This window comes from Odontesthes bonariensis, chromosome 4 (assembly GCF_027942865.1).
Source record: "Odontesthes bonariensis isolate fOdoBon6 chromosome 4, fOdoBon6.hap1, whole genome shotgun sequence".
Taxonomy (NCBI): Eukaryota; Metazoa; Chordata; class Actinopteri; order Atheriniformes; family Atherinopsidae; genus Odontesthes; species Odontesthes bonariensis.
Genome location: NC_134509.1, coordinates 1,372,836 through 1,399,679, shown reverse-complemented (window position 1 = coordinate 1,399,679; position 26,844 = coordinate 1,372,836). Strand labels below are relative to the sequence as shown.

Genomic DNA, 26,844 nt, shown 5'->3' with positions numbered 1-26,844 from the left:
CAGTGTTTTCTGGGGTGATCCAGGTCTCTGTAAGAGCAAGAAAGTTAAGGAAGAGCATGGATGCATAACCTGAGATAAACTCAGCCTTCTGCACAGCAGAATGGCAGTTCCACAGCCCCCCTGCCACCACTTGCTCAATATGAGTAGAGAGAGAAGGGTGGATGAGGTTAGTGGGGTCCCGGCCTCTGGGTCTGACCCTGTATCTGCGTGGGCGCCAAGACCGAGAGGAGAGAACGGGAATGAAGCACATGGTTTCTTGAAAAATGGTACTTTACACTTACAGGGACCGTCCAGATGAAAATCGTCCTTGAGCAAGTCGGACTTGAAAAAGTCAAGTGCCTTTGTACGACAGCCTTCGCTTGAAGACTGACGCTTGAAAGCTGACGCTTCCAACAATAGGAGTTGCTTTGTACTGATTCACTAATTGCTGATTGTCTGCAGGAGTGCAGACCCCTCCCTCAGATTAAAAGACAAGTGGCCACTCAGGCCTGAAGCTAGTTTCAAAGGGGCTGTTATCACACAGTGAAAAACAAGCCTACAGCAAATTTACTTTTTAGCAGTCAAAATCTAGCAAAGATTTAGCAAAGATTTAGCAAAAATCTAGCAAAAAGCTAAATGGTACACAAGATAAATGTAGCTTACGAATTCTGGATGAATCAAGAAGTCCACAGCTCCTCCAGAAGGTCAAACACACTCAAACAGTCACCATATGATCTGAGCTGACTAAATAGGGGCTAGGGTCATGCAAACCCCTCCCACAGATTAAAAGACAAGTGGCCACTCAGGCCTGAAGCTAGTTTCAATGGGGCTGTTATCACACAGTGAATAACAAGCCTACAGCAAATTTACTTTTTAGCAGTCAAAATCTAGCAAAGATTTAGCAAAAATCTAGCAAAAAGCTAAATGGTACACAAGATAAATGTAGCTTACGAATTCTGGATGAATCAAGAAGTCCACAGCTCCTCCAGAAGGTCAAACACACTCAAACGTTGATAAAGTTGATAAAAATGTTGCAAGTGCACAGCTCTCACGTTTGTGACATGTTCCTTTGTTTCTGTTTGTCTGGCGGTGTTGTCCTTCCGGGTCAAAGGTCGGACCACCGGTCCAATCAGCGACGATTCATGTCAAATCACACTGTCCCTTTTTTTCAGAAAATGATGCAAGTGTATCGAAACAAATCAAATCGAATCGCATCGCATCGCATCGCATCGCATCGTATCGTATCGTATCGTATCGTATCGTATCGTATCGTATCGTATCGCATCGTATCGCATCGTATCGCATCGCATCGAATCGCATCGCATCGTATCGTATCGCATCGCATCGAATCGTATCGTATCGTATCGTATCGTATCGTATCGCATCGCATCGCATCGCATCGTATCGCATCGCATCGTTTCGCATTGCATCGTATCGTATGGTATCGTATGGTATCGAATCGTATCGTATCTAATCGTATCGAATCGTATCGAATCGTATCGAATCGTATAGTATCGTATCGTATCACATCGTATCAAATCGTATCGCATCGTATAGTATCGTATCGTATCACATCGTATCACATCGTATCAAATCGTATCAAATCGTATCACATCGTATCACATCGTATCAAATCGTATCGAATCATATCGTATCGTATAGTATCATATCGTATCACATCGTATCAAATCGTATCATATCGTATCACATCGTATCAAATCGTATCAAATCGTATCACATCGTATCACATCGTATCACATCATATCACATCGGATCAAATCGGATCAAATCGTATTGCATCGCATCGTATCGTATCGCATCATATCGTATCGAATCGTATCGAATCGTATCGAATCGTATCGAATCGTATCGAATCGAATCAAATTGAATCAAATCGAATCAAATCGAATCGAATCGTATCGAATCGTATCGAATCGTATCGTATCGTATCGTATCTTATCGAATCAAATTGTATCGAATTGTATCGAATTGTATCGAATCGTATCGTATCGAATCGTATCGTATCGAATCGTATCGTATCGTATCGTATCGAATCAAATTGTATCGAATTGTATCGAATCGTATCGTATCGTATCGTATCTTATCGAATCAAATTGTATCGAATTGTATCGAATCGTATCGAATCGTATCGTATCGAATCGAATCGTATCGTATCGAATCGTATCGTATCGTATCGTATCGTATCGTATCGTATGGAATCGGATGGAATCGTATGGAATCGTATGGAATCGTATCGAATCGAAATGTATGGTATCGTATCGCATCACAAAATGGTAAACAGCCGGTATTTTGTCAGGTTTTCAACACGTTGGGGATCTAAACAACTACTTTCTCGCCTGAAAATGTTTCAAATGTTGCTAAAGTTTACAGAGTTCAGAGCTTAAGAGAAATCAGCTTCAGACCAGCTGATTCGGCTTGGGCAGGAGCGAGATGCATTGTGGGTAAACGCTCTGCACACTGTCTGATCGATGAGTATGTAGTATGGAAGTACGTAGTATGTAGTATGTAGTATGTAGTATGTAGTATGCAGTATGCAGTATGTAGTATGTAGTATGCAGTATGTAGTATGCAGTATGTAGTAGGTAGTATGTAGTATGTAGAATGTAGTATGCAGTATGTAGTAGGTAGTATGTAGTATGCAGTATGTAGTATGTAGTATGTAGTATGCAGTATGTAGTATGCAGTATGTAGTATGCAGTATGCAGTATGCAGTATGTAGTATGCAGTATGTAGTAGGTAGTATGTAGTATGTAGAATGTAGTATGCAGTATGTAGTAGGTAGTATGTAGTATGCAGTATGTAGTATGTAGTATGTAGTATGTAGTATGCAGTATGTAGTATGCAGTATGTAGTATGCAGTATGTAGTATGTAGTATGTAGTATGTAGTATGTAGAATGTAGTATGCAGTATGTAGTAGGTAGTATGTAGTATGTAGTATGTAGTATGCAGTATGTAGTATGCAGTATGTAGTAGGTAGTATGTAGTATGCAGTATGTAGTATGTAGTATGTAGTATGTAGTATGTAGTATGCAGTATGTAGTATGCAGTATGTAGTATGTAGTATGCAGTATACAGTATGTAGTATGTAGTATGTAGTATGTAGTATGCAGTATGCAGTATGTAGTATGTAGTATGCAGTATGTAGTATGTAGTATGTAGTATGTAGTATGTAGTATGCAGTATGTAGTATGTAGTATGTAGTATGCAGTATGTAGTATGTAGTATGCAGTATGCAGTATGTACATTTATTAATTTATTTCTATGCATCATATGGCAGGCTGCAATCTATTGAGTTCAAATAAATACCGAATGTTCTAAATGACTGTATATAGTGTTTTTATTCTTCAATCAGTTAATATAAACATATTTGATGTTAAAGATGTTATAGAACATAAAAAATAACGCCACAGTTACTTTGCTGAGTACCTAATTACTTTTACAATGTGGTAACTGAGTTACGAACTGAATTACGTTTTGGGAGCAGTAACTAGTAACTGTAACTAATTACTTTTTAAAAGTAGCTTGACCAACACTGGTTAAACTGCCCTCCTGGGCAGGGCCCCCTCCCCACAGCATCGCCGCAGTACCGCCATCCGGCCACCAGGTGGCACCAGAGCGCAGAGACTGAGCAGTTCGACTTTTTAATTAAAAACTGAGTTCCTCAGTAAAACATCAGAGGAGCTCAGTGACTGAGCAGTGAAGTGTAAATTATTTACAACTATTTATAAAAATTCACTCCAGAAAATGCAGAAAATGTGACTGAACTGGAAATAATTCCTCCTGCGGTGACGTCACAGCAGCGTTATCATCCTTTTTATTATTATTTTTTATTTTTATTGTTGTTAGTATGTGATGACACGTGACTCTGCGGTCCTTCGGGTCTGACGTCACCCACCGTCTCCTCTCTGAGTCCAACATGGAGTAAGGAGGAGATGGGGCTCGTCCGGGGCCGCCCTCACCGACACCAGCGCACCACCTTCGGTCACTGCGTTCCAGGCCGGTCCGGCGGAGGCGGCGGAGGCGGCGGCGGAGGAGGAGGAAGAAAAGGCGATTAAAAGGCGCAGGAGGCGGAGGAGGAGGTCGGATCCGCGCCATCAGCAGAGGAGGGAAGCGCGTGATGGTGGTGTTTTAGGACCAGAACCACATCACACACGGTCAGAACCGAGAGGCGCGCGGCAGGATAACCGCAGCCGCCGCGTCTGCCGTGTCTGCCGCTGCGGGAAACATGAAGAAACCGCACGCGGCGGCTCGTTCCTACCGGAACTGAAGCGGAGAAGATGAGCGAGGACACGCGCCCAGACGAGTGAGTAGCCCATGGTAACCAGCTGTGACGTCACTGTGACATTGAATGTGGTCTGATGCCAACATGAAGACAAAGGTGCCCCCTCTTCCTGCCCCTGGGGCAGAGAGAGGGGGCAGGGGTGGGGGTGGAGGCAGGTGTGGGGTGGGGCAAGTGTGGGGGCAGGTGTGGGCGTGGAGGCAGGTGTGGGGGTGGGGGCAGATGTGGGGGCAGGTGTGGGGGTGGGGGCAGATGTGGGGGCAGGTGTGGGGGCAGGTGTGGGCATGGAGGCAGATGTGGGGGCAGGTGTGGGGGTGGGGGCAGATGTGGGGGCAGGTGTGGGGTGGAGGCAGGTGTGGGGTGGAGGCAGATGTTGGGGTGGAGGCAGATGTTGGGGTGGAGGCAGGTGTGGGGTGGAGGCAGGTGTTGGGGTGGAGGCAGGTGTGGGCGTGGAGGCAGGTGTGGGGTGGGGCAGGTGTGGGGGCAGGTGTGGGCGTGGAGGCAGGTGTGGGGGCAGGTGTGGGCATGGAGGCAGGTGTTGGGGTGGGGGCAGATATGGGGGTGGAGGCAGGTGTGGGGTGGAGGCAGGTGTGGGGGTGGGGGCAGATGTGGGGGCAGGTGTGGGATGGAGGCAGGTGAAGGGGTGGAGGCAGGTGTGGGATGGAGGCAGGTGAAGGGGTGGGGGCAGGTGTGGGGGTGGGGGCAGATGTGGGGGCAGGTGTGGGGTGGTGGCAGGTGTGGGGGTGGGGGCAGATGTGGAGGCAGGGGTGGGGGCAGATGTGGGGGCAGGTGTGGGGTGGAGGCAGGTGTGGGGTGGAGGCAGATGTTGGGGTGGAGGCAGGTGTGGGGTGGAGGCAGATGTTGGGGTGGGGGCAGATGTGGGGGCCGGTGTGGGGTGGTGGCAGGTGTGGGGGTGGGGGCAGATGTGGGGGCAGGTGTGGGGTGGAGGCAGGTGTGGGGTTGGAGGCAGGTGTGGGGGTGGAGGCAGGTGTGGGGTGGAGGCAGATGTGGGGGTGGAGGCAGGTGTGGGGGTGGAGGAAGGTGTGGGGGTGGGGGCAGATGTGGGGGCAGGTGTGGGGTGGTGGCAGGTGTGGGGGTGGGGGCAGATGTGGGGGCAGGTGTGGGGTGGAGGCAGGTGTGGGGTTGGAGGAAGGTGTGGGGGTGGAGGCAGGTGTGGGGTGGAGGCAGATGTGGGGGTTGGGGCAGGTGTGGAGGCAGGTGTTGGGGTGGAGGCAGGTGTGGGGGTGGGGGCAGATGTGGGGTGGAGGCAGGTGTGGGGGTGGGGGCAGATGTGGAGGCAGGTGTTGGGGTGGAGGCAGGTGTGGGGGTGGGGGCAGATGTGGGGTGGAGGCAGGTGTGGGCGTGGAGGCAGGTGTTGGGGTGGAGGCAGATGTTGGGGTGGAGGCAGGTGTGGGGGTGGAGGCAGGTGTGGGGGTGGGGGCAGGTGTGGGGTGGAGGCAGATGTGGGGGCAGGTGTGGGGGCAGGTGTTGGGGTGGAGGCAGGTGTTGGGGTGGAGGCAGGTGTGGGGGTGGAGGCAGGTGTGGGGGTGGGGGCAGGTGTGGGGTGGGGTGGAGGCAGATGTGGGGGCAGGTGTGGGGGCAGGTGTGGGGGCAGGTGTTGGGGTGGAGGCAGGTGTGGGGTTGGAGGCAGATGTGGGGGCAGGTGTTGGGGTGGAGGCAGATGTGGGGTGGAGGCAGGTGTGGGGGTGGAGGCAGGTGTGGGGTGGAGGCAGGTGTGGGCGTGGAGGCAGGTGTTGGGGTGGAGGCAGATGTGGGGGCAGGTGTGGGGGTGGAGGCAGGTGTGGGGTTGAGGCAGATGTGGGGGCAGGTGTGGGGTGGAGGCAGGTGTGGGGGTGGGGGCAGGTGTGGGGTGGAGGCAGATGTGGGGGCAGGTGTGGGGGCAGGTGTGGGGGCAGGTGTTGGGGTGGAGGTAGATGTGGGGGCAGGTGTGGGGGCAGGTGTGGGGGCAGGTGTTGGGGTGGAGGTAGATGTGGGGGCAGGTGTGGGGGCAGGTGTGGGGGCAGGTGTTGGGGTGGAGGCAGGTGTGGGGTGGAGGCAGATGTGGGGGTGGAGGCAGGTGTGGGGTGGAGGCAGATGTGGGGGTCGAGGCAGGTGTGGGGTGGGGGCAGATATGGGGGCAGATGTGGGGGTGGAGGCAGGTGTGGGGTGGAGGGAGTTGTGGGGATGGAGGCAGGTGTTGGGGTGGGGGCAGATATGGGGGCAGATGTGAGGGTGGGGGCAGGTGTGGGGGTGGAGGCAGGTGTGGGGTGGAGGCAGATGTGGGGGCAGGTGTGGGGGCAGGTGTGGGGTTGGAGGCAGGTGTGGGGGCAGGTGTGGGGGCAGGTGTGGGGGCAGGTGTTGGGTTGGAGGCAGGTGTTGGGGTGGAGGCAGATGTGGGGGCAGGTGTGGGGGCAGGTGTGGGGTTGGAGGCAGGTGTGGGGGCAGGTGTGGGGTGGAGGCAGGTGTGGGGGTGGGGGCAGATATGGGGGCAGGTGTGGGGTGGAGGCAGGTGTTGGGGTGGGGGCAGGTGTGGGGTGGAGGCAGGTGTTGGGGTGGAGGCAGGTGTGGGGTGGAGGCAGATGTGGGGGTGGAGGCAGGTGTGGGGTGGAGGCAGGTGTGGGGTGGAGGCAGGTGTGGGGGTGGAGGCAGGTGTGGGAGTGGAGGCAGGTGTTGGGGTGGAGGCAGGTGTGGGGTGGAGGCAGGTGTGGGGGTGGAGGCAGGTGTGGGGTGGAGGCAGATGTGGGGGCAGGTGTGGGGGTGGAGGCAGATGTGGGGGTGGAGGCAGGTGTGGGGTGGAGGCAGGTGTGGGGTGGAGGCAGATGTGGGGGCAGGTGTGGGGGCAGGTGTGGGGGTGGAGGCAGGTGTTGGGGTGGAGGCAGATGTGGGGGCAGGTGTGGGGGCAGGTGTGGGGGTGGAGGCAGGTGTGGGGGTGGAGGCAGGTGTTGGGGTGGAGGCAGGTGTGGGGTGGAGGCAGGTGTGGGGTGGAGGCAGATGTGGGGGTGGAGGCAGATGTGGGGGCAGGTGTGGGGGCAGGTGTGGGGGCAGGTGTTGGGGTGGAGGCAGATGTGGGGGCAGGTGTGGGGGCAGGTGTGGGGGCAGTTGTGGGGTTGGAGGCAGGTGTGGGGGCAGGTGTTGGGTGGAGGCAGATGTGGGGGTGGAGGCAGGTGTTGGGGTGGAGGCAGGTGTGGGGTGGAGGCAGGTGTTGGGGTGGAGGCAGGTGTGGGATGGAGGCAGGTGTTGGGGTGGAGGCAGGTGAGGGGTGGAGGCAGGTGTGGGGGTGGGGGCTGGTGTGGGGGTGGAGGCAGGTGTGGGGTGGAGGCAGGTGTTGGGGTGGAGGCAGGTGTTGGGGTGGAGGCAGATGTGGGGGCAGGTGTGGGGTTGGAGGCAGGTGTGGGGGCAGGTGTGGGGTGGAGGCAGATGTGGGGGTGGAGGCAGGTGTTGGGGTGGAGGCAGGTGTGGGGTGGAGGCAGGTGTGGGGTGGAGGCAGATGTGGGGGTCGAGGCAGGTGTGGGGTTGGAGGCAGGTGTGGGGTGGAGGCAGGTGTGGGGGTCGAGGCAGGTGTGGGGTGGAGGCAGGTGTGGGGTTGGAGGCAGGTGTGGGGTGGAGGCAGGTGTGGGGTGGAGGCAGATGTGGGGGTCGAGGCAGGTGTGGGGTTGGAGGCAGGTGTTGGGGTGGAGGCAGATATGGGGGCAGATGTGGGGGTGGGGGCAGGTGTGGGGGTGGAGGCAGGTGTGGGGTGGAGGCAGGTGTGGGGTTGGAGGCAGGTGTTGGGGCGGGGGCAGATATGGGGGCAGATGTGGGGGTGGGGGCAGGTGTGGGGGTGGAGGCAGGTGTTGGTGTGGAGGCAGATGTGGGGGCAGGTGTGGGGGCAGGTGTGGGGTTGGAGGCACGTGTGGGGGCAGGTGTGGGGTTGGGGCAGATATGGCGGCAGATGTGGGGGTGGAGGCAGGTGTGGGGGTGGAGGCAGGTGTTGGGGTGGAGGCAGGTGTGGGGGTGGAGGCAGGTGTTGGGTGGAGGCAGATGTGGGGGTCGAGTTAGGTGTTGGGTTGGAGGCAGGTGTGGGGGTGGAGGCAGGTGTGGGGGTGGAGGCAGGTGTGGGGTGGAGGCAGATGTGGGGGTGGAGGCAGGTGTGGGGTGGAGGCAGGTGTTGGGTGGAGGCAGATGTGGGGGTGGAGGCAGGTGTGGGCGTGGAGGCAGGTGTGGGGGTGGAGGCAGGTGTGGGGGTGGGGGCACCTCCACACCTGCCTCCACTTCAGTTTCCACTTTCACTCTTGTTGTGAGGGTTTGTAGTTTTCTGTTTTATTTTGTAGTTTTTCTGTTTTAGTTTGTAGTTTTCTGTTTTATTTTGTGTTTATTTTGTGTTTCATTTTGTTGTTTTCTGTTTTATTTTGTGTTTATTTTGTGTTTCATTTTGTTGTTTTCTGTTTTATTTGGTGTTTGTTTTGTTTTATTTTGTATTTTTTCTTTTTTATTTTGTTGTTTTTTTAGTTACATTTTTGGGGTTTTCTGTTTTATTTTGTAGTTTTCTGTTTTATTTGGTATTTTTTGTTTTAGTTTGTGTTTTCTAGTTTTATTTTGTGTTTTTTTCTTTTTTAGTTTGTTGTTTTCTGTTTTAGTTTGTGTTTTTATGTTTTATTTTGTCATTATTCTGTTGTATTTTGTTGTTTTCTGTTTTATTTGGTGTTTGTTTTGTTTCATTTTGTAGTTTTTCTGTTTTATTTTGTTGTTTTTGGTTTTATCTTGTTCTTGTTTTATTTTGTAGTTTTTGTGTTTTATTTTGTGTTTTTGTGTTTTATTTTGTAGTTTTTCTGTTTCATTTTGTGACTTTGACAGATTTCTTCATCTTGTTTTTTGTGTACAGAAGCTTCATGGTTTCTCTCAGTCCTTTTCAGATCCATTTTTAAGCATCTTGATCGCACAAACTGTCTATTTTCAGTTGGTTTATAAATGATGTTGAAATTAAACATAGATTTAGTTGTTTTTCACGTGTTCAAGGACTATTTGACTGTGAATGCAGCCTCAGCTGCTCGGGTTACCTGCTGCCCACACAGGTAACCCGAGGTGTGCATGACTCATGCAGCCTGATAACAACCGAAGATAGTCAGCTGAACTGCAGGTAAACTTTGTTCCTCCAACAGTCAGAAATGCTGTTTGTTTATGACTAAACTGCAGCGTACCTTCATACTGGGTCAGGCCAAAGAGACATGAGCAACTTTGTAGTTTTATGACCTGCAGCTGTGTTCCAACCCGCATACTACATACTACATACTACATACTACATACTACATACTGCATACTACATACTGATCGATCAGACAGTATGCAGAGCGTTTACCCACAATGCATTGCGCTCCTGCCCGAGCCGAAATCAGCCGGCCTGAAGCTGATTTCTCTTAAGCTCTAAACTCTGTAAACTTTAGCAACATTTGAAACATTTTCAGGAGAGAAAGTAGTCGTTTAGATCCCCAACGTGTTGAAAACCTGACAAAATACCGGCTGTTTACAATTTTGTTCCCACGAATTCGGCGCTACTAAAGCTAGCCGCAGTGAGCAACGCACTTCCTGTTATTTTCACAAAATAAAATACCCGTTGCCTTTTATCATAGGGAAAGCCATTACCATACAATTGGTGCTTTTGTTTTGAAAACAGGAAGTGAACCTACCCTCGTTGTAGGTTCACCAATTGAACGGAGGCGTCATTTGTCCCTGTTGCAGTGACAGCTACATTGTGCGGGTCAAAGCGGTGGTGATGACCAGAGACGAGTCGAGCGGCGGCTGGTTGGCGCAGGACGGCAACCTGAGCAGAGTGGGCGTGTGCAGACTGCTGGCGAGCGAGCTGCTGGGACGTAACAGCTTCCTGATCCACGGAGAGCGTCTGAAAGACCGACAGGTGGGTAACACCAGGCCAGAGATACCTGCGAGAGAGGGGCCTGATAACTGAAGGCTCTGCCTCCCAAACTGGCAGCTGGTTCCACAGAGAGGGGCCTGATAACTGAAGGCTCTGCCCCCCAAACTGGCAGCTGGTTCCACAGAGAGGAGCCTGATAACTGAAGGCTCTGTCTCCCAAACTGGCAGCTGGTTCTACAGAGAGGAGCCTGATAACTGAAGGCTCTGTCTCCCAAACTGGCAGCTGGTTCCACAGAGAGGAGCCTGATAACTGAAGGCTCTGTCTCCCAAACTGGCAGCTGGTTCCACAGAGAGGGGCCTGATAACTGAAGGCTCTGCCTCCCAAACTGGCAGCTGGTTCCACAGAGAGGGGCCTGATAACTGAAGGCTCTGCCTCCCAAACTGGCAGCTGGTTCCACAGAGAGGGGCCTGATAACTGAAGGCTCTGCCTCCCAAACTGGCAGCTGGTTCCACAGAGAGGGGCCTGATAACTGAAGGCTCTGCCTCCCAAACTGGCAGCTGGTTCCACAGAGAGGGGCCTGATAACTGAAGGCTCTGCCTCCCAAACCGGCAGCTGGTTCCACAGAGAGGGGCCTGATAACTGAAGGCTCTGCCTCCCAAACTGGCAGCTGGTTCCACAGAGAGGGGCCTGATAACTGAAGGCTCTGCCTCCCAAACTGGCAGCTGGTTCCACAGAGAGGGGCCTGATAACTGAAGGCTCTTTAAGACATGCTTGTAGTCTGACCAACCTATTGGGTTCGTCTGGTTTCATAGATAAGTACAGCTGAGTATCATCAGCATATTGATGGAACTTTATGCCGTGCTGTCTGATAATGTTACCTGATGGAAGCATGTATAAAGTGAAAAGAATGGGTCCGAGCACAGAACCCTGAGGAACTCCATGACTCACTCTGGTGTGTGAGGAAGATTCTTCATTTCTTCAAACACAACAGGCAGTTACTGACACCTGTAGATGTTCCAGACCTCAGTTTGATGTTCCTCTGACCATGTAAACATCACACTTGTATCATTAGTTATAACAGCACAGATAATGTCCATAATGGTGATAATAATAATAATGTCCCTTCACTATCAGGTGATTCTGGAGTGCTTCTTAAAAAAGGACCTGGTCTACACCAAGGCCACGCCCACGTTCCACCATTGGAAGGTGGACAACAGAAAGTGTGGTCTGACCTTCCAGAGCACGTCTGATGCTCGAGCTTTCGACCGCGGGGTGAGGAAAGCCCTGGAGAACCTGACAGAAGGTAGGCAGATGAACCCTGGGAGTGGGGTTCATTCCTTCCTTTACCTTCCTCACACATTTACATTTAGTTATTTAGCTGATCGTTCAAAGTGAGCAACATTGTTCCATCTTCATTTCAGTCAGAACCTGTGCTGTCAGCATTAACAACTAAGGCTGTGTTCCAAACCGCATACTACATACTACATACTAAATACTACATACTACATACTATATACTACATACTACATTCTGCATACTGCATACTACATACTACATACTACATACTATATACTACATACTACATTCTGCATACTGCATACTACATACTACATACTACATACTGCATACTACATACTACATACTACATACTACATACTACATACTGCATACTACATACTACATACTACATACTGCATACTGCATACTACATACTACATACTACATACTACATACTGCATACTACATACTACATACTACATACTGCATACTACATACTACATACTACATACTACATACTACATACTACATACTGCATACTACATACTACATACTATATACTACATACTACATACTACATACTATATACTACATACTATATACTACATTCTGCATACTGCATACTACATACTACATACTACATACTTCCATACTACATACTACATACTACATACTACATAATTCCATACTGCATAATACATACTACATACTACATACTGCATACTATATACTACATACTACATTCTGCATACTGCATACTACATACTACATACTACATACTACATACTTCCATACTGCATACTACATACTACATACTGCATACTGCATACTACATACTTCCATACTACATACTGCATACTACATACTACATATTACATACTTCCATACTTCCATACTACATACTAAATACTACATACTACATACTGCATACTACATACTACATAATTCCATACTGCATAATACATACTACATACTACATACTGCATACTATATACTACATACTACATTCTGCATACTGCATACTACATACTACATACTACATACTACATACTTCCATACTGCATACTACATACTACATACTGCATACTGCATACTACATACTTCCATACTACATACTGCATACTACATACTACATATTACATACTTCCATACTTCCATACTACATACTAAATACTACATATTACATACTACATATTTCCATATTACATACTACATACTTCCATACTACATACTACATACTTCCATACTAAATACTGCATACTACATACTTCCATACTACATACTACATATTACATACTACATACTACATACTGCATACTACATACTACATACTACATACTGCATACTGCATACTACATACTACATACTAAATACTACATACTACATACTATATACTACATACTACATTCTGCATACTGCATACTACATACTTCCATACTACATACTTCCATACTACATACTACATACTGCATACTGCATACTGCATACTACATACTACATACAACATACTGCATACTACATACTACATACTTCCATACTGCATACTACATACTACATACTGCATACTACATACTACATACTACATACTTCCATACTGCATACTACATATTACATACTTCCATACTACATACTAAATACTACATATTACATACTACATATTTCCATATTACTTACTACATACTACATACTTCCATACTACATACTACATATTACATACTACATACTTCCATACTACATACTGCATATTACATACTACATACTACATATTACTACATACTACATACTGCATACTGCATACTGCATACTGCATACTACATACTACATACTGCATACTACATATTGCATACTGCATACTGCATACTACATACTACATATTACATACTGCATACTACATATTACATACTACATACTACATATTACATACTGCATACTGCATACTGTATACTACATACTACATACTGCATACTACATATTGCATACTGCATACTGCATACTACATACTACATATTACATACTGCATACTACATATTGCATACTACATACTACATACTGCATACTACATATTGCATACTGCATACTGCATACTACATACTACATATTACATACTGCATACTGCATACTACATACTGCATACTACATACTACATACTGCATACTACATATTGCATACTGCATACTGCATACTACATACTACATATTACATACTGCATACTACATATTACATACTACATACTACATATTACATACTGCATACTTCATACTGTATACTACATATTACATACTGCATACTACATATTGCATACTACATGATGTATGTTGCTAAGAGGAGACAATAGATGGCAGAGAGCACATTACCTGTTTGGAAAGCCAGATGAAGACGTTGTCCAAACAGGACGTATCGTTTGACAAGATGCTTCTTAATTTACAAGAGAAACTCAGAGATAAGCTGGAAAAGCCTCTGGTTCTTTCTACATTTATTAATCTAACAGATTTATCGATCATGTTGGTTCCAACATGAAGACCAAAACTACTTCCTGTTTAAAGACTCTGCTTGGGTTTGTACCAGAGATGGGGACTCAAGTCACTGTGACTTGGACTCGAGTCGACTCGAGTCTCTGTTTTGATGACTTGTGACTTGACTTGACAAAAAATAAAAGACTTGAGACTCGACTCGGACTTGGAAGTTAAAGACTCGGCACTTGACTTGAGACACGATAACTTGAATGACTTAAGTGTTCTTCAGTTCATGTTTTCAGTTTGAATATAAAATTAATAAATTAAAAAAATAATATCGATTACCCGGTAGGAGCGCAGGCTGAGAATGGCGTCATGATTGGATCCCTACCCTGTCAATCAGTCATGCCCTCTCTACATACCTTAGTGTTTATTGGAGAGAATAAACACTAATATCAGATATGCATCAACATCTCGGACAGCCAGACGACAACTTCCAACTTTGTTCGTCATTTGAAGATCCATTCTCACCAGGAAGTGCTCGTCAAATTAGCTAATGTTATCCTGTTAGCCAAGTCGGTAGTTAGCTAACGTTAGCTTGATATGATACGGGGTGGACAGGTTGGACACATTGGCCAATGATGTTTACTGACAGTTACTTATATCTTGTCTTTTCACTTTATTAAGATCAGATTCTGCAGGTAAAATTGCAATAAGGTGACTTGACTTTGACTTGACTTGCCCAAGAAAAAATTACTTGGGACTTGCACATGTGTTACTTGGTCCCATCTCTAGTTTACACTTATGAGGTCCTACTCACACCGAATACCCAGGAGAAATTAAAAAGGTGTACGAAATCAAGCTTTGGTCTTTAGATACAGTCAAATGCAAGTTCCATGTAATATGATATGTTATCAGAATAATTCTGAAACTTCAGATAGAACCGGTTCAGAAGTCCAAACTCAGTGTGAGTTTGTTTGAGTGTTAGAGGAGCTGTTCTCCGAAAAGATGAGTCCTCAGAGGGGCACCCCTGCTCTGACAGCATCTGGTTCCACCATCATAGAACCACCAGTGAAAACAGTCTGGACTCCGATGGCCCCGTTTGTAGGGATGGCAGAACCAGACGTTTAACCAGCTGCTGCAGACTCAGAAGTATCTCTGTCGGCAGCATTAGGGACTGGATCTGATTCAGGACTGGATCCAAGGAGTCGGTGTGTATTTCTAAGAGAAAGGGCCCCAGTATGGAGCCCTGGGGCATCCCTGTGGAGTAGGATGTGAACATTTGTTCCTCATGACACATTGAAAGAAGAGAAGATTCAAGGAGGTATCATAGAGGGTGTAGGATGGAGGATGTAGTGGGGTGGCCACTGTTAAAGGGACAGTTCGCCTCTTTTGACATGAAGCTGTATGACATCCCATATCAGCAACATCATTTATGAACATTTTCTTAGAGAAAACTACCTTCATCAACACCAAAACGAGGCTGGAACTCTGCTCACAGGACACAGCAGGGGGTAAGAAAATGTTCATAAATGATGTTGCTGATATGGGATGTCATACAGCTTCATGTCAAAAGAGGTGAACTGTCCCTTTAAAACCAGACTGATTTGGGTCAAAGATCTGGGGAGAGGAAGTCATGTTTGGTTTCATGTTTGGCTCTTTGGGACAGTGCTGGCATTAAAGGTGTATGAAATTAACAGTAACAGGTTAGTAATTATGATTTAATTAAAGGTGGTCATGTGACCTTCTTCACATGATGCTCAGTAAACATCCTCAGACACGATTAGGTGTCACAGATCTGCTCTCTGACCTCCAGGCTCGACCACGTCTTCATCGACGCTGCAGAATGAGGCGGAGCTCGGTGACGACGACGTCTTCACGGTAACAACTTGTTTTACTGTATTTTAAAGGTCCAAAAACCCTATGCTTGTGTGGTCCAAAAGGTCCAAAAACCCTATGCCTGTGCGGTCCAAAAGGTCCAAAAACCCTATGCCTGTGTGGTCCAACAGGTCCAAAAACCCTATGCCTGTGTGGTCCAAAAGGTCCAAAAACCCTATGATTGTGTGGTCCAAAAGGTCCAAAAGGTCCAAAACCCTATGCTTGTGTGGTCCAACGTGTTTTGTGGGGATCCCACAAAGGTCGAGCCCAGCTTTGGGACTCTGGGTTCCCAAGGGACTCAAATGTCGTGGGAGCAGGCAGCTAAAGATAGAGCTTGAAAGTCCCGCCCCCTTTTTTGCTTCTTCTTCCTACTTCCGTCGTCCCCATGGGACCTCATGCCTGGATCTATTGACATGGGCAGGATGATGTCTTCTGTTCCCAGTCATTATATGCCTTTTTACAGTACACGCATGATGTTCTGGGGTTAAATATGGATGAGTTCATGCAAAAACATTGGCGATTTGTCGTAGGAGTGCCTGGTTAAACGTTGTAAAAAAAAGTTAGGGTAAAAAGACTACATTGCGTCGCATATGCTACGTCACTGATCCCACATTAACTGTATACCGGCGGTCTCGCTGGCTGGCATGGACGAAGCCAGACATATCACCACCAGCATAGCAGAAGCTCTCCACGTGCCCCGACTGGTAGTGGTTCTCTCCTCGGCTCACAAGTTTTCGTTCGCCCTCGAAAAACTGAGTGAAACTGGCCAACGACAGCGCCATTCTTCCACTCCTCCGCGCGCCCAAACGTGATGACGTTTATTTTCCGTGCCAAACGCTACATGCTGTAGTTCGAGAAATGCTCAGAAAAATAACTTAACAATGAAGCACTGATGCCCGCTAAACTGTTACACTACTGGTATGAAAAAATATTAAAAAATGTCCTACACAACATATGTGAAATGCAAGACTCAATTCCATCAAGCGCAAAAAATAGTTTTATTCCGTCTTGGCTCCGTCATTGACTTGAATTGCAAATTATTACACTTCCGTGGTCCCGAGGGGAGGAAGTTGAATGACGTCAAGGAGGCGGGACTTTCAAGCTCTATAGACTGCGGATCCCAAGATTGTTGGTAGGATGGCGAGTGCAACTGAGGTTGGCAACAAAGTTAAGGCCGGAGAGTCTAACACTAGAGAAAAGACTGGAAAATCTGTTAAGACGCCCGGTGCAACTCCTTTCGTGTCCTTGTTGGGAACTACTGAGAAAAGACGCTGGCATTTCAAGGAAACGAAAAGAGAAAAATACTGTACAGTGTGTCCATTGTAAAAGCCAGTTAGCTTAGCACGATAGCACAACATGAATGCTACAGCATATCAGCAGAAAGCAGCCAGTTCACATATCGAGTCCATTGAGCGGAACAAACACGAGGGAACATTTCACGTTAGCATTTTAATGGAAATCATTAGCTGAGAAGGAAGCTAGCCGACAACCGAAGGAAGCTAGCCGAGAACAGAAGGAAGCTAGCAGACAACAGAAGGAAGCTAGCAGAGAACAGAAGGAAGCTAGCAGACAACGGAAGGAAGATAGCAGAGAACAGAAGGAAGCTAGCAGAGAACAGAAGGACGCTAGCAGAGGACAGAAGGACGCTAGCAGAGAACAGAAGGACGCTAGCAGAGAACAGAAGGAAGCTAGCAGAGGACAGAAGGACGCTAGCAGAGAACAGAAAGAAGCTAGCAGAGAACTGACATGTTTTATTACCTGAATAATCGATGTTAGTGTGAAAGACAAGCATCCTCGTGCCTTCACTCTGGATTCTGTTTAGATGTCTGTTGCTTTTGCTGCTTTAGGTTTAGGAATTCAGATGTGACGGTTAAGCTTAGGCTAAGGTGTTAGGGAGGGCATTGTGCCAATGATGAATCACTACAAAGATGGACAGAATCAACATTTTTTCTGCAGAATTTTCATAAATATTCCTGGTTAATGTTTTTTAACTGTGTAGCAGGCAGGAGCTGCTGAATGATCGGAGTGAAGGCGCTGGCGATTTGACCTTTACACCCCGGCAACGAGAACATTTCAGCCCGTTTTTACTGTGGAACGTTTCTGCACAAAGGCAGAAAAACAAATGTGTGCGTGTTGGAGCGCTGCTGGACAAGAAGCATGAAGGACGGGAGGGTCGGACATTCTGACGTGTTTGCCCACCACACGCGTGTTTGCTTTACGCACAGAACAGCACACACACGTGATGAAGGAAAGAACCATAAAACATCTCTGGGACTGTTCTGTTAAACTTCCTGCGGGAAACAAACACTTCACATTTGGACTGAGTTGGAATAAAAACAATTCAGAGAGTCAGTGTCTGTAATCAGATCTGTTCAGGAGCAGAAGGCAGAGGGTAATTAGCACAGGTACTGGCTCCAAATACATCTATCAAATCAACCCTCAAAAAGGTACATATAGGTACATTTTACCACTTGAGTACATACATGTACCTTTTGGACCCTCAAAAAAGGTACATATATGTACATTTTACCACTTGAGTACATACCTGTACCTTTTGGACCCTCAAAAAGGTACATATATGTACATTTTACCACTTGAGTACATACATGTACCTTTAGGTCCAATAATTAACCCTAGGGGGTACATTAGTATAGATTGTACCTCGTACTGTACCCTTATTTCTGATGCTGGAGTTCCTCTCTGGGATCGAAGTGGGTTCCGTTTGTCCTGGTTTTACGTCTCAGCTCTTGGACAGCTCTTCAGGTAAAACTCGTCTGTCGGTGTTTGTCTCACATCGTCTTCCTCTTCCTCTCCCAGACGGCCACCGACAGCTCGTCCAACTCGTCTCAGCGGAGGGAACCGGTGATGCACGCGCTGGCGCCGGCCCACCTCTGCGAGCCGCGCCGGCACCACTGCATCCTGGGACATTTCTACGAGCAGCACCAGCCCTCGGACCACCGCTTCCTGAACCAGGTGAGTCCCAGCGTTTTCAAACCGCTTCCACGAACACGAACCGGCTCTGAGGCTTCCCTCTGCGTCTCCGCAGGCGGTGCACGTGTTTCCCCACCACGTCGGTTTCCAGGTGGACGAGGAGATCGTGCGCATCAACCCCCGCGAGCGCACCTGGTTCACCGGCTACGAGGACTATCGCCACGCCAACTCCACGCGGGACAAGCTCCCCCCGCCCAACAACCCGGACTCCTACGTGCATTTCACCAAGAGCGAGCCGCCCAAACACGCCTACACCTACCCGTACCCGCTGGGCTGCGGCGTGCAGCGGGGCTGCGGCGGTAAACCCGGCTGCCTGGAGCTGGGCGGCGGCCACAGGGCGGTGGTGACGCTACAGCCGCAGGCGCTTCAGCTCAAAGGCCAGCGGCGGACGGAGAACGGCCAGCGCCTCCGGTGCGTCTACTGTCAGGACACGTTTAACCGCGAGGACAACGGGCGGGGCCGCTGCCAGGAGGCGCCGGACCCCTTTCAGACCTGCATCCGGCGGGTCAGCTTCATCTGGTGCGCCGACAGCCTGCTGTACCACTGCATGTCAGACCCGGAGGGCGACTACTCGGACCCGTGCTCCTGCGACACCAGCGACGAGCGCTTCTGCCTGCGGTGGACGGCGCTGGTGGGCCTGTCGCTGCTGGCGCCCTGCATGTGCTGCTACGCCCCCCTCAGGGCGTGCCACCACTGCGGAGTGGCGTGCCGCTGCTGCGGCGGGAAGCACAAAGCCGCCGGCTGACCGCCCCGTAGGCCCCGCCTCGCAGGCCCCGCCCACTGACGCCCCGCAGGTCCCGCCCACTTACGCCTTGTAGGCCCCGCCCACTGACGCCTCGAAGGCCCCACCCACTGATGCCCCGTAAGCCCCACCCACTGAAGCCTCGTAGGCCCCGCCCACTGATGCCCCGTAAGCCCCACCCACTGACGCCTCGAAGGCCCCACCCACTGATGCCCCGTAAGCCCCACCCACTGACGCCTCGTAGGCCCCGCCCACTGATGCCCCGTAAGCCCCACCCACTGACGCCTCGAAGGCCCCGCCCACTGATGCCCCGTAAGCCCCACCCACTGACACCTCGTAGGCCCCGCCCACTGACGCCTTGCAGGCCCCACCCACTGATGCCCCACAGGTCCCGCCCACCCCACAGAGACAAACAGAGGCCGCTGTGATTTCTGTCGTCCGTGTTGTTCGTCTAAATTTCCAGAAAAGGGGGACGTCGGACTTCGTCTCCATGGATACAAAAAAATGTGTTTTTTCTGTGTCGCTGAGAAAATTAATTTCTCCAGAAAACATATAAATTATCTTTACGTGTATATATCAGGGCTGTCAGAGTCTATTAGATGGTGATGTATCACCACAACACCAACCCTAAAACTGTTAGATTAGTGCCTTTAATGCTAAAGAGTTGGTTAAAGAGACCCTTAGAAGGACCATGATGCCATCAGTGTGTTTGATTTGATAAGGAGGAGATGGACCTGAGGCTTCCTGATTGGTGGAGATAGAGACTGATAGAGGGTGGGGTACACTAGAGAAAAGACTGGAAAACCTGTTAAGACGCCCGGTGCAGCTCCTTTCGTGTCCTTGTTGGGAACTACTGAGAAAAGACGCTGGCATTTCAAAGAAAAGAAAAGAGAAAATACTGTACAGTGTGTCCGTTGTAAAAGCCAGTTAGCTTAGCACGACAGCACAACATCAATGCTGCAGCATATCAGCAGAAAGCAGCCAGTTCACATATCGAAGGAAGGAAGCTAGCAGAGAACAGAAGGACGCTAGCAGAGAACAGAAGGAAGCTAGCAGAGAACAGAAGGAAGCTAGCAGAGAACAGAAGGACGCTAGCAGAGAACAGAAGGAAGCTAGCAGAGAACAGAAGGAAGCTAGCAGAGAACAGAAGGACGCTGGCAGAGAACTAAAAGAAGCTAGCAGAGAACAGAAGGACGCTAGCAGAGAACCAAAAGAAGCTAGCAGAGAAAACAGAAAGAAGCTAACAGAGAACAGAAGGATGCTAGCAGAGAACGGAAAGAAGCTAGCAGAGAACAGAAGGAAGCTAGTGGAGAACAGAAGGAAGCTAGCAGAGAAAAGAAGGAAGCTAGCGGAGAACAGAAAGAAGCTAGCGGAGAACAGAAGGACGCTAGCAGAGAACAGAAGGAAGCCAGCAGAGAACAGAAGGAAGCTAGCAGAGAACAGAAGGAAGCTAGCGGAGAACAGAAGGAAGCTAGCAGAGAACAGAAGGAAGCTAGCAGAGAACAGAAGGAAGCTAGCAGAGAACAGAAGGACGCTAGCAGAGAACAGAAGGAAGCTAGCGGAGAACAGAAGTAAGCTAGAAGAGAAAAGAAGGACGCTAGCTGAGAACAGAAGGAAGCTAGCGGAGAACAGAAGGAAGCTAGCAGAGAACAGAAGGAAGCTAGCAGAAAACAGAAGGAAGCTAGCAGAGAACAGAAGGAAGCTAGCAGAGAACAGAAGGAAGCTAGTAGAGAACAGAAGGACGCTAGCAGAGAACAGAAGGAAGCTAGCGGAGAACAGAAGGAAGCTAGAAGAGAAAAGAAGGAACCTAGCAGAGAACAGAAAGAAGCTAGCAGAGAACCAAAAGAAGCTAGCAGAGAACAGAAAGAAGCTAGCAGAGAACAGAAGGATGCTAGCAGAGAAAAGGACGCTAGCAGAGAACAGAAGGACACTAACAGAGAACAGAAGGAAGCTAGCAGAGAACCAATAGAAACTAGCAGAGAACAGGAGGAAGCTAGCAGAGAACCAAAATAAGCTAGCAGAGAACAGAAGGACGCTAGCAGAGAACTTTAGAACCCCCCCCCAAGCAGGGAGGAAGGGATGGGTTGGGGTAGGGATGAGAAATAATGTGTTGGGGGAAGTGTGGAGGAGTGGTTGGGGAGGGATGAGGTGGATGAGGGAGGTTGAACAAACGTAGAAGGTGATCGGTGCAGAAGAAGGTTTTCCAGGTGATTAATCGTTGCTCCTGAACCTGAGCTGGAGCTACAGGCTGCCCTCCACACCTTCAGAGATGTGATGCCATCTTTATGTTGATTCTGGAACTGATTCATAGATTTTACGTTAAAGTCTTTCCACTGAGGTTTTATAAAGAGTCAAAGTGGTTCTGACCAGGTACCTGTGTTAGGAGGTCCACCCAGTGAGGTCTGCTGACCTGTACAAATAGCAGCCCGCACGGTGGACGCCTCACATCTGTAAATCATCTGGATTTTATAAGAAGAAGGACATTGGACCAAAGTCTGCAGAGCAGGACAGGTGTGAACGTTCTGCTGGATGCTAACACAGCTAGCACAGCTAACACAGCTAGCACAACAGCATAAAGACACGGACTATGAAGAGTTTTACGCCACAACTCAGAGAGGTCATCACAGCATCTACCGTCTGATTTACTGATAAAGATTTACAGAGTGGCCGCGACCTTTGGTCACATGATCCAAACGTCAGAGCCGTGGTCAAAGGTCAAAGGTACCAAAGAAGGAAGTAAGATGGGAACCATCGGATGGATTTTTACCAGAAACACTGTGATTCTGGTCATTAAATATCTCTGTTTGAAGGAAGAAAACCAACAGTTATGGAAAGAACAAATATTAAGAACTATATATATTAGGGCTGGGCAACCATTAAAATATTTAATCACATGATTTCCCTGATTATTCGAGATTAATCACATTTGTACGCAGAATCCAAAAATGAATCCAAAAGTAGTGTATAGCTTTTAGCATTTAGTTTTATTTTAAATGTGCTGCCATATGAATGAAAGTGCCATAACATTTGTTGGGCAAACACACTTTTTTTTCACACTGGAAGAACTTTAAAATGAAAATGGCCGAGTAAAAGTTCCGTACCCTTCTCCATGTTTGGTGGATCCGCCGATTACTTTCTTTTCCTGTTCCACAGCAGACAGCAGCAGACTTTTACAAAATAAAAGCCTGTGAGCGACAGACTTTTACAAAATAAAAGCCTGTGAGCGACAGACTTTTACAATAATAAAATCTGTGTTAATGCGCGATAAAATATTAATCGGCGTTAAATAATTAACGAGTTAACTCGATAATAACGAGTTAACTCGCCCAGCCCTAATATATAAATATATCGTCCGTGAATCGTATCGTACTTCCTGTATCTGATTGGATCATCTAGTAAAGGAGACATCTGCACCTTTCGGGTGTATTCTAAAGATATTAAAAATGATCTGATTTAAATCTACTAATCCTAAACACTGTAGTGGATTGACAGCCCTAATATATATTAAATACACGATACAGATATATATGAACAGGTACTTACAGGTATATTTTTCCATCCGTGTTCTGAGGCTGAGTGTGTGTTGTATCAGCGTTGTGTGTGCGGTCGGTATGAATGCTAACATGCTAACATGTTTGTGGAGCTCAGAGAGTCGGTATGAATGCTAACATGCTAAGATGTTTGTGGAGCTCACAGAGTCGGTATGAATGCTAACATGTTTGTGGAGCTCACAGAGTCGGTATGAATGCTAACATGCTAAGATGTTTGTGGAGCTCACAGAGTCGGTATGAATGCTAACATGTTTGTGGAGCTCACAGAGTCGGTATGAATGCTAACATGCTAAGATGTTTGTGGAGCCCACAGAGTCGGTATGAATGCTAACATGTTTGTGGAGCTCACAGAGTCAGTATGAATGCTAACATGCTAAGATGTTTGTGGAGCCCACAGAGTTGGTATGAATGCTAACATGTTTGGGGAGCTCACAGAGTCGGTATGAATGCTAACATGTTTGTGGAGCTCACAGAGTCGGTATGAATGCTAACATGTTTGTGGAGCTCACAGAGTCGGTATGAATGCTAACATGTTTGGGGAGCTCACAGAGCCGGTGCAAAACATTGAGCCTTAACGGACGGTGAATTCAGGAAAAAAAAGAATCTTTGGGAGAAATGTGTTCGTCTGTTAGCTTACGTTAGCAGCTAGCTTGACTGCTGATAGCACAAAACTGTCTTGTTTTTGCTTTTTTTCTCTTTTTGCGCAGCAGAAAGCAGCCAGATACCTGATAAACGGTGAGCTGGTGAGCACTCATGTTAGCTGCTTCCGTTTTTAGGCTAAGTTAGGCTAACTATGCTAACAAAACAGATCGAAAATGACGGTTGAAGCTACAGTGCTGAAAACGTTTTACCAACCAGGACAAAACAGCAAAAATCTGGCGTTAAAGTTAGGTTTGGATGGACGAATGTCCCATTATTTATGGAACAAAAACCGAGACAGAACACAGGAGCAGTGAGTGAGAAACTAAGTGAACCCCTGATCCAGCAGCTGGTAGCAGCAGTGAGAGAGAAACTAAGTGAACCCCTGATCCAGCAGCTGGTAGCAGCAGTGAGTGAGAAACTAAGTGAACCCCTGATGTAGCTCTTGGGTTTCTGACCTTGGGGTGACCTTTAACCTTTAACATGCTAACAGCTGCTTCTCTTAGATCGTTGCTGGTGTCTTTCCTCCTTGGCATCTTGTTAACTCACACCTGAACGCTGCAGAGCAGCAAACTGACAGAACTCCTGCTTTCTATTTCAGTTTTTTCTCAATAAATAATGACACAGCGTAATACCTGAGGTTAGATTTACTGAGTTTTGTGTGTCCTGGTGTGTAAAAACTAGGGCTGGGCAACGATTAAACAGGTGTTAAAGTGATGGAAACAGGTGTTAAAGGGATGTAAACAGGTGTTAAAGTGATGGAAACAGGTGTTAAAGGGATGGAAACAGGTGTTAAAGGGATGGAAACAGGTGTTAAAGTGATGGAAACAGGTGTTAAAGGGGTGGAAACAGGTGTTAAAGGGGTGGAAACAGGTGTTAAAGTGATAGAAACAGGTGTTAAAGGGATGGAAACAGGTGTTAAAGTGATGGAAACAGGTGTTAAAGGGATGGAAACAGGTGTTAAAGGGGTGGAAACAGGTGTTAAAGTGATGGAAACAGGTGTTAAAGGGGTGGAAACAGGTGTTAAAGGGGTGGAAACAGGTGTTAAAGTGATAGAAACAGGTGTTAAAGGGATGGAAACAGGTGTTAAACTGATGGAAACAGGTGTTAAAGGGGTGGAAACAGGTGTTAAAGGGGTGGAAACAGGTGTTAAACTGATGGAAACAGGTGTTAAAGTGATAGAAACAGGTGTTAAAGGGGTGGAAACAGGTGTTAAAGTGATGGAAACAGGTGTTAAAGGGATGGAAACAGGTGTTAAAGGGATGGAAACAGGTGTTAAACTGATGGAAACAGGTGTTAAAGTGATAGAAACAGGTGTTAAAGGGGTGGAAACAGGTGTTAAACTGATGGAAACAGGTGTTAAACTGATGGAAACAGGTGTTAAAGGGATGGAAACAGGTGTTAAAGGGATGGAAACAGGTTTTAAAGGGATGGAAACAGGTTTTAAAGGGATGGAAACAGGTGTTAAAGGGATGGAAACAGGTGTTAAAGGGATGGAAACAGGTTTTAAAGGGATGGAAACAGGTGTTAAAGGGATGGAAACAGGTGTTAAAGGGATGGAAACAGGTTTTAAAGGGATGGAAACAGGTGTTAAAGGGATGGAAACAGGTTTTAAAGGGATGGAAACAGGTGTTAAACTGATGGAAACAGGTTTTAAAGGGATGGAAACAGGTGTTAAAGGGATGGAAACAGGTGTTAAAGGGATGGAAACAGGTGTTAAAGGGATGGAAACAGGTGTTAAACTGATGGAAACAGGTTTTAAAGGGATGGAAACAGGTGTTAAAGGGATGGAAACAGGTGTTAAAGGGGTGGAAACAGGTGTTAAAGGGGTGGAAACAGGTGTTAAAGGGATGGAAACAGGTGTTAAAGGGGTGGAAACAGGTGTTAAAGGGATGGAAACAGGTTTTAAAGGGATGGAAACAGGTGTTAAAGGGATGGAAACAGGTGTTAAAGGGATGGAAACAGGTGTTAAAGGGATGGAAACAGGTTTTAAAGGGATGGAAACAGGTGTTAAAGGGATGGAAACAGGTTTTAAAGGGATGGAAACAGGTGTTAAAGGGGTGGAAACAGGTGTTAAAGGGGTGGAAACAGGTGTTAAAGGGGTGGAAACAGGTGTTAAAGGGATGGAAACAGGTTTTAAAGGGATGGAAACAGGTGTTAAAGGGATGGAAACAGGTGTTAAAGGGATGGAAACAGGTGTTAAAGGGATGGAAACAGGTTTTAAAGGGATGGAAACAGGTGTTAAAGGGATGGAAACAGGTTTTAAAGGGATGGAAACAGGTGTTAAAGGGGTGGAAACAGGTGTTAAAGGGATGGAAACAGGTGTTAAACTGATGGAAACAGGTTGTTAAAGGAATGGAAACAGGGAAAACTAACAAAACTTTGGTCGGCTGTGATGTTTGGAGACAGAACTAAATGAATAAATGATATTTTCTGTGTGTCTTCGTTCTGACTCTGTTCGTCCTGCTCTGTTCGTCCTGCTCTGTTCAGCTGGTGAAAGAAAGTGCCTGAAGCCTCTTCATCGTGTCCTGATCTCACAGAATAACGTGAACCGTGTGAAGAAAAAAAAAAGCAAAGGTTCATTAGTTTGTCTTTTTATACATATATTCACATTTTTACTGATGTAAAGAACAGAATATATATAAATATATATGTATATGTATCAGTTGTATGATGTACATTTTCAGTTCTATTTTTTTATTGTTTCTAAAATGGTGGATGTAAAAGAGACAAAGATGTATAAAGAAGACAAAAAAATCTGGATATTAAATTAAAATACTTGGGTAGTAACATCTAAACTGTGTGTGTGTGTTATTGTGAAGCTTACAGTACAAATAAAGGTTTTATAAATGAAAAACCAATGTTTTTAACCAGTTAGTGTTTATCTTTTGTAGAAAGTGAGCTCAATAGGTACCTTTATTTACTTTTTTGATGGTCCAAAAGGTACTCAATATATCAGAATCAGAATCAGAAAAAAACTTTATTTATCCCCGAAGGGCAATTAGAAGGGCGAAGAGCGGTACATTAAAAGAAGAACAAGAAAATGGAATCACAAAGAAAATAAAAACACAAAATATTTAGCAAATAAAAAACAATATATATATAAAAAAAATAAAGCGTCGATAAAATTAAAATGACAATGTGATTAAAGTGACATTGTAGTTAAAGTGTCAAGGTGATATTG

At 47.2% G+C, this 26,844-nt stretch overlaps 1 protein-coding gene across 1 annotated transcript; it reads left to right on the top strand.

Moving 5' to 3' along the window:
* The first annotated feature begins 3,862 nt into the window (after window positions 1-3,862).
* On the top strand, window positions 3,863-26,438 carry spred2a (sprouty related EVH1 domain containing 2a). The gene is made up of 6 exons (XM_075462449.1): window positions 3,863-4,304; window positions 9,996-10,170; window positions 11,263-11,431; window positions 15,676-15,740; window positions 18,555-18,710; window positions 18,784-26,438. The coding sequence occupies exons 1-6, from the start codon at window positions 4,279-4,281 to the stop codon at window positions 19,471-19,473; spliced, it is 1,281 nt and encodes a 426-aa protein (XP_075318564.1). The 5' UTR covers window positions 3,863-4,278; the 3' UTR covers window positions 19,474-26,438.
* Window positions 26,439-26,844: the final 406 nt, after the last annotated feature.

Coding starts and splice junctions, on each gene's coding strand:
- spred2a (XM_075462449.1), top strand. CDS start 4,279: ATGAGCGAGGACACGCGCCCAGACGA. Junction 4,305..9,995: donor GAGGACACGCGCCCAGACGA/GTGAGTAGCCCA, acceptor TCCCTGTTGCAG/TGACAGCTACATTGTGCGGG. Junction 15,741..18,554: donor GTGACGACGACGTCTTCACG/GTAACAACTTGT, acceptor TTCCTCTCCCAG/ACGGCCACCGACAGCTCGTC.